This window comes from Idiotropiscis lumnitzeri, chromosome 2, assembly GCF_059441095.1.
Source record: "Idiotropiscis lumnitzeri isolate Australia: NSW breed Sydney's pygmy pipehorse chromosome 2, RoL_Ilum_1.0, whole genome shotgun sequence".
NCBI lineage: Eukaryota > Metazoa > Chordata > Actinopteri > Syngnathiformes > Syngnathidae > Idiotropiscis > Idiotropiscis lumnitzeri.
The window spans coordinates 1110527-1125295 of NC_142392.1; the positions used below are offsets into that span (position 1 = coordinate 1110527).

General features: G+C 48.1%; 1 protein-coding gene across 4 annotated transcripts in view; it reads right to left on the minus strand.

Annotated features, from left to right (window-relative positions):
* Positions 1-14769, minus strand: part of cald1a (caldesmon 1a) — a 30577-nt gene that overhangs the window by 2706 nt on the left and 13102 nt on the right. For 2 of the 4 annotated variants that reach the window (XR_015842088.1, XM_088288655.1), the window contains exons 2-9: positions 10905-10990; positions 5996-6133; positions 4592-4946; positions 4477-4509; positions 4242-4412; positions 3218-3360; positions 2093-2369; positions 856-993 (exon numbers count right to left, since the gene is read on the minus strand). Coding sequence is in view for 3 of the 4 variants with exons in the window: in XM_088288655.1 (XP_088144781.1) it covers positions 856-993; positions 2093-2369; positions 3218-3360; positions 4242-4412; positions 4477-4509; positions 4592-4946; positions 5996-6133; positions 10905-10981 (1332 nt within the window). In the remaining variant the exon portion in view is untranslated. Of the gene's footprint in view, positions 1-855; positions 994-2092; positions 2370-3217; positions 3361-4241; positions 4413-4476; positions 4510-4591; positions 4947-5995; positions 6134-10904; positions 10991-11842; positions 11941-14769 lie in introns of those variants that run through there. The other 2 variants (XM_088288656.1, XM_088288657.1) reach the window with 2 other exon arrangements.

A 14769-nucleotide genomic window follows, 5' to 3' on the forward strand; every position in this document is an offset into this window, starting at 1 on the left:
GAGAAGACATCAGGAATGGAGTCACACGTGTTTACCCGCAATAGCATTAAACACACATCCTGCTTTCTAAGTGCATTCTGCCGACCCGCAGTGCACAACGCAGCCGATTGTTCCCGCAGAGCGCGCTGACACACGCACAGCAGACAAGCGCACATACCGAAAAAACACAGCAAGCATTTCTCTGTTGCAGCTTGTGGGAAATCTCAGAGGATTGTTTATGATTTATGGCATGCACGGCATGCACACGCACATTAAAAAAAAACAAACAAAATAAAAAACAAAACAACTTAAGGGTCAGAAATTTACAGCCAACGCTTTCCTCTCGTTCTCTTCTTTGCAAAGGACGACAAACGAATGTGGGAGTTCCCAAAATACTCGCCGACAGGAAATTCCCCGACGCCTTTCGAACAGCTGCGGCCATTCGAATGGCGTTTTCAGTAATCCTGTCAACCTAATCGCTTTCCTGCATCCTGGCAGCCAGCCGCTCCTCGTGTGGCCGCAATGCGCGTTATCCGCCGCGCACGCAGCAAGGCTCGCGCTGCTTGAAGGCCGATAATGTGGACAAAAACCTCAAGGGACGGCGTTGCCACCGCCGGGAGGTGACAGCGATACATATTCTTTCCGGTTTCAAATCATGGACACTCAGGCGCAAGGCGCTGTAGGATATTGGAATTAAAAAAAGAGACTCTTAAAATCCTTTTTTTTTTTTTTAAACACGCATCCAAACACACGCAGTTGTACGTACGGTGAACATGATGACAAAGTAAAGCTGCATGTGGGGTGTCCGACACAAAAAGACAGCCAATGAGTGTTGTGACGCGCGTGTCACGTGACACAGGCCCGAAAGCAACTGACCTTGAGAGAGGAGCCGCGAGGGCTGACGCACTTGAAGGGCTTTTCTTCGCCGTCCGCCGGGTCGTCCACCTTTTGCCTCTTCTCGGCCGCCTCCGCCCTCCTCCGCTCAATCTCCTCCTTCATCTTTCTCTTCTCCTCCTGAGCAACACACACAAGGCAACATCTGATTTGCAGTGCACTTTTTGGTGTTCCACAGGGTTCAATTTTGGGGCCGCTGTCTTTTTTTAAATTTTTTTTATGATCTTTGTTTTTATGCGCACGTTTGATACTTTCTGTCCAGCACTCCATATGCAGCTTTGGTTGTTTTTTAAAAGTGCTTTCATAAAAGTTTAGTTTCGTACAGCCAAGGCCTAATTTCATCGTAATTTCGCTGACTAATGTTTAACTGCGTCCGTTTTGCAGGGAAGATCAAGTGTTAAATGAGAGACAGCTTGCCGCAAGCTCACTTCCCATTTGAAAAAGCGTGTTGTAGTAACTTTAAATGTGTTCAAAGCTCAGGGGAGGCGGCTCTGGAACGTCGCGATAAACGGGCGCTCACTGCAAAGCGCGAGTGTGCGCCTCCATTAATGTGCACACTATGAACTGGCCTTTCAAACTATTAGCGTATGGACCATTTGTACTCGCACTCGTAGAAAGGCTGACGCTCGGTGGCACGTCGCCCGTCTCCAAGTGGCCTCGTCTTGCTTAATTAGTCTCCGTCTATCCCCGGGCCCTCTTTTAATTACAAATCAAAAGACCTCATTAACACGACACAAGACGAAGAGGAGAAGGAGAAAGCGGCCACCGCCGATGTGGCCAGGACCGACAAAGACGGACCGTCGGGCTAACGAGGAAGACTGCGAATGAAAAATATTGCATCAGGACCGGCACAAAGAAATGTTAATTGATGGTAAACATAAAACAAATCTGGAAATACAATCAAGTGCTGTCAATGTCAACAAAACGTTCCGCTCCAAATGAAAGTTATCAGAAAGCAAGAATGCACCGACTACCCGGATGTCGTTCTCGTCTGCTCGCTTAAACCGAGGCCGCATCGCTTTGATCACGAGATGCATTTTTGGGCTCATTGCAAAATTTTATAGAAATACGTTGAAGAGAAACATAAGTATGACTCCGACTAATCGACAACAACTCCAATGCGCATAATGATGAGTCACATTTGCAACTATTTGATTTGATTCTATACCCGTCCGTTCAATTATGACGAGTGCAAAAAAAATAAAATAAAAAGTGCTACCTCCTCTCTGGCTTTCCTGTCGGCATCCTCCTGCTTCCTCTGCCTCTCCTCCTCCTCCAGCACCTTCCTCCTCTCCTCCCTCTTCCTCTTCAGCTCCTCCAGCTGGGCCTCCGACTCCTGCTGCTTCTGCCGCATGCGCTCAAACTCCTCGCTCTCGGCGTCTTCGCGGCGGCGCTTCAGCTCCTCCAGCTTGCGGCGGACGGCGTCGTCGTCGTCGTCGTCGTCGTCGTCTTGCCCCTCGTCGGCCAACGCCTCGGGGGAGTGCGCGCTGGCTCGACTGCAAACACGTTTGGCGGCGATACAAGCTGAATATTTCAACGGCATTCGACAGCACGTGCGCACGGAACAAGGGCCGCAAACACCTTTCCGCTCATCTCGGGTTTCACGCTCAAGGCTCGGGGACCAAAAGCAAATTTTCTCCGCGACTTCTTTGCTTCAATCCGGAATCAGATATGCCTTTCAATTATTTTCTTGATGCCCGAGGCAACACTTGAATAGCAAACGCCTGAAAAAAATCGGATTAAAGAACCGTTGTATCATGCAAAGATTTAAAATTTTTATTTTGGAAGGTAACACTGGTCTGAACCATCAGGTGGTCTGACCTTTGTGGAGAATTTTACAGCAGCACGTTCCCTCCACTGATATGAGGCTCATTAACCAAGCGCAGTATCTGCTTTTCACCATCACCATTTCTCACTGGATTAAATATCACTGTTGTTTTTCCGTGCGCCGGGGCCACTTGCATGTTGTGCATATTTAATCGGGAGTCGTATTTGGTTACGTGCCTTGTTGGAGGGTCAGAGAGCGGTGAGGCACTGATTTCAAACTCAAAACGTTTATTACACTGCCGTCTTCAAAAATTTATAATAACCCAATATGGGTTCTTTTTAAGCAGCATTTTTTTTTTATAACCAGGTTAATTTTGTATGAGCGGTGACATGAGAAGGTATTTTTTGTGTCAAATTTTGCAAATTAAGACCATTCGATTTAGTTAATGTGTCAACATTTTGACAAAAACTGTGACAAATTCTTATTTATTTTTTTTAAACTAATCGACCCAACATACGAACTGAAAAGATTCGAAGTAGGACTAAACAGGCTGCACAAGACAACAAACGTGCGTACCTGAATGTGCTCTCAGGTTGCCTGTACCATTTCGGGGCGGCCTCCTCTTCCTCATACTCCTCCACCTCCTCCTGCTCTTCCTCCTCCTCCTCCTCCTCCTCCTCCTCCTCCTCCTCATCATGCAAGCCTCCGTTTTGCTTCCTCTGCAAGCACCAAACGGGTAACAAAGTCACACACCACATCAGATTACACGCTGGAAGCGCCACCAACACTTGTGACATTTACCGCAAAATTATGGATGGGGGTGTTCAATGCATGATCTCCAACATTTGTAGCGACATCATTTGGCTGTACGCAAAAGGCCACATCTATAAAGGTGTTGGTGCTGAGCTAAATGAGGATGGTTCCTGCACGCTAATGAGGGCTTCTGTCGCCGTCTTTGTAGAGGCAGACGTCGTTCGATCGTGCAAGTTATTTGGGGCAAAAGTCAGTGGGATGTAATAGTGCACGCTGGGGTGGAAACATGCAAAAAAAAAAAAAGGAGTGACCACTCTGTGAGGCGTAGCATCAACCTTAATAAGACTGCGGCTGAGCGGCCGCAGCCGCACTTCACAACACACGGGCTCACTTTTCAGCGGTGCAGACCACACGGTGATGACGCGAGGCATCTGGCCAACTTCAGCATGCGCTTCCAAGCATGGAACACACTCAAATACAGTGAACCTCCGTCGATCGCGCACAACACGTCCAACAAAAGTCGTAAAACTGGATCATGTCGTGCTAGCAAGATTTCAATTTCAATGCCAAAAAACAAAACGTTACCCGTTTCAAGTTGGATTTTTCCTTCCTAAGTCACGCTTGTTTCGACAGTTTCTGATTGGTTAGTTTTATTCACCTTGTCAGAAGTTCAGAATAAGTAAAAATGACATTATAGGCCTACGAGGGATGCTGATGATTGTCGATAAAGCGACGGTGCTCTGTATTGTGTTGAGACTGTCCACAGATGCGGCGGAAATTTCCCAGAGTGACAGCATGCTCATGCTGGACACCTCAAGCCAAAGTGGTCTTACCACGTGTCAGATACCTGATCGTCCTCCGAGTGCAGTGTCCCGCACCCCTCACTGTCATTTCTCCGTATCGTACGCGTTGGGATGTCTATAAAAGCGCCCCCGGCGGGTGCCTCTTCGACCGCTACATGTGCTGACTCGGCCTGATTTGTACCGACTACCGAATGAGTTGCTTCCTCTGCACGCTCCTGTGAAAAAGGGCCGTGACCATGTTTGTTGGGAACAAAGAGGACGGCGACTGCGTGGGCCTACCTGATTTGCTACCAGCGGCTCATCAGTTGATTCCTAGCAAAAAAAATCAAAAAATCAAAAAATGTTGTTCTAGTTCAATCCTGACAAGGAAAGAGCGACTCAACGGATGACTCACCTCTTCTCTCAAGTAAAATCTCCTTGGCTTCTCCTCCATCACTTTCTCCTCCTCAGGAGCAGCCTCCTCTTGTTCCCTGGCCATCTCCGGCTCCCTCTCCTCTCTCCACGAGCTGTACGTCTTCTCGCGACGCCAGGAGGAAGGCCTCTGCTCCTCCTCCTCGTCCTCGGGCGCCATTTTGCTCTTCTCGCCGCTGCCGCCGTCGTAGAGGCCCTCCGTCTCGTCCGGCTGCCTCTGTCGCTCCAGCGCCTCCTTCAGGCGACGCTGCCGGCGCTCCTCGCGCCAGGCCATGCGGTCCAGCAGCGCTTGGTCCTCTTCTTCGCCGCCGCCTCCGAAAGAGCTGCTCACTGGCACGCTGTCGCGACATAGCTATCATATTAGATGGGCTACGGCGGAAAGATTTCATTTATTTATTTTTTTCAATGTATTTTTGGATACATTATTCATTTCTATCGTGTCGCTAGCCCTGCTATGACGTTTCACATTGTATGTAAGCATTTTCAACTTTTGCAGGTCTATCCAAATAACAAACAAGGGTGCTCTCTGGTGACAAGCCAACAAAAAAAGCGTCACTTTCTCGTCGTCTAGATGGTCTTTAAAGATGACGTATCCTGAATCGCATTAAATGGCATGTTTGCATTTTTGTAAAATAGAAAATCTGTGCGGATACCCTTTGGCTCTCTGCTGCCACTCGCAGGTTAATTTTGCTACTACATCACGTGTCTTGGAGGAAGAGACAGAACGCTTGTGGCCACAATGTCTTTGTGTTTGTGTGTGTGTGTGTGTGTGTGTGTGTGTGGAGTGCCCTGTCAAGTACACTTCACACGATAAGAGCAGTAAGCACACGCTTGCCTTGTCATGTGTGCAGTCTTGGTTAAGATGTGACAAATTGGCACGTGTGCACGTCAAATAACAGCTTGGAAAAGGAATAACGACCTTTAAAAACAATACTTGTCCACAGGTTGATCTGAAAACAAGTGCTGTTAAAGAAATCAAAGCGCGAGCCAGCAGCAGACATTTCTGCGGCGTGGACGTGCGCAGCCGCTCTACAGCCAAACGCTGCTGACAATTTGGCAACAAGTGACGGGTCCTCACCACAGAAATGCTTGAAAATAAAATGACGGGTCAGGACAAAAATAAATTGGGAGTCAAAATGGTGGATTCAAGAACGGAAAGGATAGATAGCAGTGGACTGGCCCAACGTGTCGTTTGGGAAAAAGACCACAACAAGCTGGTCGGGGCGAGGCTTTCGCTCGGCATCGAGAAAACGGATCCCTCCCCTCCAGACAACTTTCAAGGATGAGGGCAGCAAAACCATGTCGACATTTCTTTTAACTGTTGACAAGGCGATGTGCTTCAACTATCATTTTTTTTGGGGGGGGGGGCACTGCAATACTCGGTCACCTGTGGCAGTTGGTCATGAGCAGGCTGTCGGGCTGCCCGGCGGAGTCTTCGATCTCTCTGGCCCTCAGCCTCTCCTGACGGGCCCGGCGCCTTCTCTCGCGGGCCGCCTCCTCCTCGTCGTCGTCGTTCCTTGACAACCTGGCAGAGGACAGAAGCAACAATCAGCAAAGACACCACCAGCTACAACCTTCGCAATGAGGTCATTTCAGGATTTTTTTTCAAGGCACTTTCGAAAATAGAGTACAGAACGCCCAAAAAAACAAGTGCAGACTGAAAAGGCTCTACTTTGTCGCCATCTTGTGGCCGCTACAGGCAATTACAAACCTTTTTGGGAGGTGTCAGGAACTGACATGGTTTTGCTACTGTAAACTTTTTTTTTTTGTTGGTAAAGTGATTTTAAAAAAAGAAGAAAATGAGTTCAACATTGACGTTTTACTTGACGGAAGATCTCACCCGCCCTCCACATCCTAAAAGACATTCAACAGCCAAGAGGTGTTTTTGCGGCCACCTGACATCCTGGAAGTTGGTTCCATGCTTGATGTGCGTCGGCCCGCCTGACCTCGCCCCTCCCTCGGCTGAACACACGGCTACCTAACATCACACGAGCGTCTTTGAGCTCGGGCAGCCGAGCGTGCCATTACATGTTAATTGCAACATGTGTGGTGAGCCGCACCAAAGCCGCTTTGGCTTTATGTGAGGTTTTGTAGCTCGTCAACAACAGCTTGCCCCCCCCCTCGCTTCGTCCTCCCTCAATCCCCCCCCACCCCCCCATCATGAGGAATGTTGTCAAAACACAGCAGATGAGTCTGTTAACACCCATCGGGACCTTGTGGGACGGTGACATCACTTTGCATCAGCCGGGCAATGATTAACCTACGAGGAAATACAACAGTCTCCGCTCACATTCCCATGACGTCACGCTGCTATGTTGTGGTTCATTGCATGCAAACATTTTTTTCCCAGTTTACAAACAAGTCCGAATTGAGTGGCGTGCCTTCAGCTTGGAACCATGTCGTGCCACATCATGTTGGGCAGCACCGAGTGATGCAACATAGTGAATAGTAAAAAGAAGCAGACTCTGTCCCCGACTGACCTCTGGTTTTGGTCCGCTTTTTGGAAGCGTTGCTGCTCCATGTTGGCTAGGTAGCAGCACACACACACACACACACAAAAATGCAGATTTTGCGCAAATTACTTATTTTTCCCAAAGGTTGGGTTAATGATTTGGACCCAGCAGATTGAGTTGAAGATTAGATTTGGGAGGGCGAAAGAAGTTTTGACACGGGACAGGATTCAAATCGTGGTCTGGAAGGGAATGCAGTGCAAAAAGTGTGCCAAACGCATCATATAGCCTTGCAAAAAAAAAAGAAGCCATTTAACTCAGTTTTTATTCGTCTGGTGGAACATTTTGGTGTTTTGAAAAAAAAAAAGATTTGAGTCTCTTTCATGTGTCAGTTTACCAGTAAACTTGAACTGGGAGTGACAAAGAGCTTGAAGCAAGAATGCTTGGCTCCTAATTTGGACAAAATGTGTGAGAATGAGAGAGAGAGAGAGAGAACAGGCACAAAGGAATACTTGGAGTGTGTTTTAGTACGTTTGTGTTTTAAAAGTCTTCAGAGTGTTCGAGAAGAAAAAAGAAAAAAAAAATGCTTCCAACTGTGCTTTTTGTACTGGGGCAAAAGCTGTGCTTTTAAATCCACTTCAACTTCCCCTCAAAGTACAAAGCACATAATTAAAATGCCACTTGTACATGTCGTCTCCACACACACACAGAATTGCGACACACACAAAAACGTGGCGACATAACTGGCTAAACTCCTGCGGGACTGCGCTGTCCCAGAAACGGCAGCAAATGTCATGAGAACGAGAAGGAGGCAACAGCTAAAAATGGAATAAAAAGAGTCGTTGGCGGCAGGCGGCGACAATCTCAGGGTTCAAGATTCCTCGGTAGGAGAGGAGAACAAACTTGGAAAAGCTGAATTAGCATTCCTGTCAATCACGCAGGCAAAGCCCCGCTTTAATATCCCCTTTTTTTCTTACTTAGGCCCCAAACTCCATCAGCATTCTGCCACAGTGCCTCATGGAAGGGGGGGGGGGCGAGAAATGAAAAATGAGGAAGGTTAGAGGTGAGCATGATAATAACGGAAAAGGCAATAATGGGCTGATTTCATCAAAGGCGACGCCCTTTCCTGCACAGCGACATGTGTTGAAACCGACACTGTTCATGAAATGACAAGTCCTCCACAGGCAAAATACATAATCCCCCCCGCCCCCCCCCCCAAAAAAAAGAATGAGCTCCTCATATTATGTTGTTTCTCTCAAACTTTTTGCGCCATCAAAAGTTCCACACGGCCGTCGAGCATGAGAGCGCCTCTTCGGCACAAGTATGTCTAAATATTTTCCTTGCGGCATAGCATCCGAGTTATGCGAGCAGAACCCCCTTTTGGGGTGGCGGGCGGGGGGAAAGCTCGGGAGAAAAGACTTTTTTCACCCCTACTTGGTAAGAGAGGAAAAAGTGAAAATGCAAAGGGTTGTGGAGCAGAAGGGAGGGCCGACGAGGGGATGGGAGGCGGGGACGGGGCCTGTCAGAAATGCTGACCCATTCCCACGCTGGACTATTTCCTATCCAAAGAACCGCAACCGCGCTGACGTCGGGCTCACCCACCCTGAAATCCCCGCTATCTGCCGAGTGGTCTCGTTACCTCCGCCAGGGAGCTTTGATTTCATCACTGCTTGTTTGGTGTAGTCGAGCAGAAGGAAAAAATAAATCGCAAGAGGGGCGGTTTGGTCTTGGGCATTTGCACTTCCTGTCAGAACGAAAGCAGACCATATTTGGAGCGAAGCGCCCCCCCCCCATTTGATGAGGGTCATTCACAGAGGATGGGTGTTATTTCCGCAGCACTTCCTGAATGGCACAGGTGGAAGGGCAGCCGTGTTGTGGAGCGAAGAGGAAAGGAGTGGTGCGAGAGAGAAAGAAAGGGAAGGGCTGGAGATGAAAATGGCAGCATGAGCTCACAAGCTAAAGGGGGCGTTGAGCTGAAGCGGGAGGGGTGGGGGAGGGTCGCGACATTGGCTGGGAAAAAGGAGATGAACAGGATGAGGGCGCTGACAATGAGAGAGGCGAGATGGAGGAGTGGAACATCTCGCAGCACAAAAAAACAAAAGGAGACCAATGATGCAAAGGAAACGCTTCCAGAAACTTCCAAAAAAGGAAAAATCTGACGAGCCACTTTCAAATTAATGGGCTCTTAATATGTTCCCGCGCAATGAAATATTGGACGCATTGTTTCTGATCTATATATATAATATTTAGATCAATCCAAGTGCCTCACTCTTTGGTAGAACCACAAAAGTGGCGTGCAACAAGGCTCACTCTTAAGGCCTCGATACGATCACAGGCACTGACTTATATTTACTCAAACTTGGAAATTGTATTAATTGATCTTGAATTGTCTCTTCCAAGTCCACAAATGCAATGGACCGCCACAAACTGGGCTTGAGGGACCTCAAAGGGTGCTGCTGCCTTCTACTTCCTGTAGCTTTGTTCGAGCAGGTGTGTCGTTTTCCTGCTTTGACCTCAATAATTTCACTTCCAAAAAAAAAAATGATAAAACGCATTTGCAAGCTTTTAGTCGGGACCCCGATCGAAGATACGACGGAGCTCGATTCCTTCGGGGGTGAGCGGTGGGCGGCCGGTTCTTTGCACATCAAGGTCCAAAAGCAGACGGATGGCGAGCTGCGAACCGTGACGGCTTTTCACGGAGAACGACAAATAAATTGACAGGCGGGGACTGGACTGCGAGTTTGGTGACGAGCCGCGGCTTTCTTGAGAGAAGACAGCCGAGCAAAATGTTGGCTCCATCAACGCGAATGGGCTTCGTCAAACCGTCGCCATCGGATCCAAACGCTTAATTGAGCGGCTGCGCTGAAACTCATGTTGAATACGAAGCACGGCGAATCCAAGCAAGGGAGGTCGTGGAAATATGTTTGGATATCTTGGCAGAAGTGGAAGCAACATGGAGATGCAATCATTTCATTTTTTTCCCCTCAATAACAGGAGCAGCGTGTCACCTGCCAACTGGATTATTAGCGGAGCACGGCCCGCCAACTTGAAATTTGATGTTTACTACGATCCAAACCATCCAATTTGGTCTCTGAAAATGCTCCGAATGTCAACTTCAATCATTCGGGCACCGATATACAAATCTAATATCTCCACGTGATTGCGACACATTTAAAAAGTTGTTTTGCATTGGTGGAGTCAAACGCTGCTCAGAGACGGGGCAGACGAATGACCTCGGCTGATATCCACATCCTGATCAAACTCTTCCGAAGTTGCGCAATAGCTCAGGAAACTCGGTTTTGGGAACGATAAAGGTCTTTGGCACATTGTTCTCATGATTCTATATTCGTCTTCTTGCAATCTTTTCTGCCCTGCGCTTGCTACGTTCGCGCTCAATCACTTGTTGGAATGGACTTTGCTTGAATCAATTTGCTCCATTGAATCCAAACGAGTTCAGAGGGCTTCCATATCTGGGAGAGAAAATTGGAAAGCGTGATTGAGCGTTCCCACTTAAAGGTCATCACAATGCTTATCTGATTGCTTTATCAAACTTTTTTTCCCTCCTCTTACAATCCGGGCTGGGGGGGGGGGCGGACGGGCTGTCAATGTTTGCCAAACTATGCTTTTAAAAAGAGCTCAAGGAGGCCTTGAGCTTTTAAAACACTGGCGCCGTTCTCCGCCAAATTGGCATCAACATCAGACGAGGTGCTCTGACAAGAAGTTTCGCTCCACGAAGTAGGAAGATCCTAAATGACAGCGGCCCCGCGAGCCGGCTCCGGTCCAGCCGAGGTCACCGACGAAACACTCTACAACATTTCCACAAACGGCCAATAGCGAGGGTCTTACCGTTCGGCCTCCAGGCGCATCTCCTCCCGCTTCTGCCTCCTCATCTCCCGGCGCCGCTCAAAGTCCATTTCATCCATGCTTGTACCCTGGGAAGTGAGCAAAAAAAAGTTTTGACATTTGTGGTACAGTGTCTGTTGTAGAATTGGCCGCAGAGCCGGCAAACGGTGATGCGGTTCCATCGACAGACAGACGGGTCACGTTTCCGGGTGAAAGACTTGCGGGAGACGAGAGCAGGCTAAAAACACGTATCAATGTGGCGGCCATGTTGGCCCATCAAAGATTTTGTAAAAAAATGCACATTAGCTTAGCATCACTGAACGCACACATCTCAAAGGAACTTGTCGTGTCCATCTATGTAATTATTTTAGCTTTAGTTTGAGTTTTTTTAGTCTAGAAGTGCATAGTATGCTTGATTTTTTTTAAAAATGATTTTTTGTAATAAAAAAATCATCTAATCAGAACAGAGGTAAAAAAAAAAGATTTTTTTTATGACAAGGGTGTGTTCAGGCCACGCTGACCCTCCTCCCCCCAGTCCGTCCAATTTGAGGGTCGACTGTACATCGATGTTGGAAACGCGCCGCCAACCGCCAGGAGGAGAAGAATAGACGACACCGGTCAGAAAAGGCGGTCACCACAGGATGCGAAAAGCATTCTCCCTAAAAATACCCACGAGGGGTACGAATGCGGTTGGTCGGGCAGACCACCCAGGAGCTGCCAGGCCGAGCGTCCCGCGTCTATGATCTGTGCTCAACCGCCGTGCACAAGCAGCGCACGGCCGAGCAGAAGAAAACAGACTCTAATTAAGCACTTGAGGAAAAGACAACGGTGCGTTCGGAAGAGCAGCGGGGCGCAGAGTCCCATAAATACAGAGCTGTTTACACAAGAGGTTCTATTTAGGTCCAAAATGACGACGCAGAACCAAACGGATCAGACAGTACCTTCGATCAATGACAAGTCTTTTCCTTTACGCCAGTGGCATATGATCAGCTGTCTTCTCCAAAAGTGCAGCCGACAAAGATTCCAGCCCCTTCCCCTTCCCCTTCTTGTCCCTCCTTCTATCCCTCAATGACCCCCCCCCCCCCGACTCTCTATCACCGCAGCAAATGCTTCCTGTGTTGTTTATCCAGAAAAACGCTCTCGGAGGACATGACTCGGCTCTTGAGCCTCACTTCCGGTGTTGTCGTCTTCTGTCTGCATTTTCTCTCGAGCAGACGCTCTCAACAATGTTTTGCTGAATTGTCAGCTCACTGTTGGAGGTTCTGCATTCACTTCATGCCAACTCTTCGTTTGGGCCTAAAGATGGGCTGCGGTACAAAGATGACGCGTCGCATTTTTCTGCAGTCGTACCTCGGGCTCTATTTTCGGACACTGCGCATCTGCGCTCGGATGCAAATGTTGGCGCTGGCCTCTGCCAAGCTGGGCGAGTCTGCGCATCAGAAGAAAAGCCATCTGGTCACGGTGCGTTTCATTCATCAATATGAGAACAGCGAGGCATCATTTTCATATGATTGAAATCTTTTTCCGCTACGGGGGGGGGGCACACAAACGATGTGGCGTTGGGGCGGTGGGGGTCTCCAAATGGCCACCCTTCATGTCGAGACTAGCATGCCACATTTAAAGGGAGTGAAAGGAGCTGCTGTGATTGGCCGATATTGAAATTGAAGTCGGCTGTGACCGCTCCCACAGTGACGCAGCCCTCCCTCACATTTCCTTACTGGACACACATTTTGTGATGATGATGATCAGCATCGGGACGACCTTTTTTTTTTTTTTTTTTTTACTGAAGCGCCTCACTTTTTAAGCACAGACTGGTTTCGTACACAACAGCCATGACGGAAATAGAGGGATGGATTTCACAACAGTGCGTTCGTTCACTCTCTATATTTGGATGTTAAGATAGCGTCGTCTGTGACTGTGGGCAAGGGCCAATTAGCGCTGGCTACGCATGCAAGCGTAATTAAAACGAGATGAGAACACTAAGTACAAGTGACAAGGCCTCCAAACAGCACCAGTCTAATCACACACACACACACACACACACACACACACACACGTCTCCATACTGGGCACGCCGAGGGAGACACACTGCATTAGTTTCTCCGGAATGTTCAGACTGTCTCCAAATGAAATATGGCTGTGAATTTAATGACGAAAAAGATAAGGTTGATCAACGGAACCAACGCAAATGAATCGTATAGAAAGACTTGACGAGAATATGAAACAAGTATTTCAGCTGCGACGGTAACTAATGATACATTTAATACCTTTATTGAATAAATGCACTTCCATAAGAATCTCTTTGCTTTTAAATGGAAAGCGCTAAGCAAAGGACCCAGAGGGAAGCCTCTGGCTTGCATAAATGGGCCTCAGCAAGACGCGTATGCGTGTAAAATGGAGCATCGCACCAGAGGGACCACCCACACTTTGACAAAAGTTAACAGAGGCAGAAGGAGAGGAAGAAAAGGAAGACGGCATTCCATCCAGTTGCGCAAGTCGGTGACACATTTTAATTTTCGACTGCAGCTTGTCCACTCCCTTCTTTTTCGCTCGCACTGATCTGAAAATCTGGATGCATCCATCATCGCTCTCGATGCTCTTACCGTGACAGATTTGCCAAAGAATGACTTCATTGAAAATTACGAAAGCCATTCTGATCGCACGCCATGATAACGCTCGTTCCCTCTCGCTAATTTTGCCGTTAGAATCAGCAATGCAATTTGACCCCTGACCTGCGGAAGGGTGCACTTTGGGCCCAAATAGTCCTTAATTCGTCTCATTAACTCTCATTAGTGCAGCATGTTTTTTTTTTTTTTTCTCGCCATCAACTCATAATAGAAGAGTGACCAAGAGCGATTCAGTTCAGCAAACAGATCCAAAATTGCGCCTGAAATCTTGAGAAGCAGAACCGACCCAAGCCTCCATGAAGCAAAATTGGCACTTGAGGTTCTCGAATTCCGTTATTGTTGACCCATACAACGCGCTGAAAAATAAGACAAACTTTGAATCAAAACGACTCCAGGCTCTGGTCAATGTCGCAGTGCTTAGTTAGCCAGTATTATGTCCACAAAAACGGAAGCAGTCCTTCGTCGCAAAGCTATGGAGAGCAGGTGTCCAGGTGGAGACGGGCATTCCACTTATGTGATGGGGGCAAAAGCTCGGGCACAAAGCCCGCCTTCTCCGTCTGTGAAGACATTTTCAGTAACGACAGCCGCTGTGACCTGCTCCCGGCCTTCCACAAGTTAAGCTACGGCTCCACGCGCTTCACAGGCTGACACGCGGAATATTTTGTCATTAGGTCGTTAGCAGAAAACTATCTCACATCAGATAAGGCCGATGCAGTCAGAGAGGGAGGAGAGGAAAAGAGGGGGCGGGGGGGGAGGAAAGACAGTGATCGGCTTCCCAACGCATGCCTGTCGGCGCTGAAGATGAACAGCTGTTTTGGCAGAAGCTCCTGAGACAGTTTGAGTTGTGTAAATGTTTTCTGCAGGCGCAGGACTGGAGTCTCCTGACGGTAGAGCATGGAGAGATAACAACAGAACAAAACTGTACTTAAGCGGGTCTCAAATTTCTGGATGCCATGTTATGGCTTCGCTTCGGAACGCCGACTGCGAAACCACACAAACAACTCATCGTTACGTCGAAAATCACCGTTGGGTAAAATCACTTTGGTACGTCACACAAACTAAAAATATTTTTAAAAAATATAAAATATGCCTGTTCTCAGACTGAGGATGATAAATACACTCGCTATGTGGCCAAAGCACACATCGCAAAAGTGGAAAGATTCCACTCGGAGGGCCACATCTGGCCCGTGCGCCTCGAGTTCACCACCAGTGATGCAGACTTGCGAGCGTTTTGTGGAGCG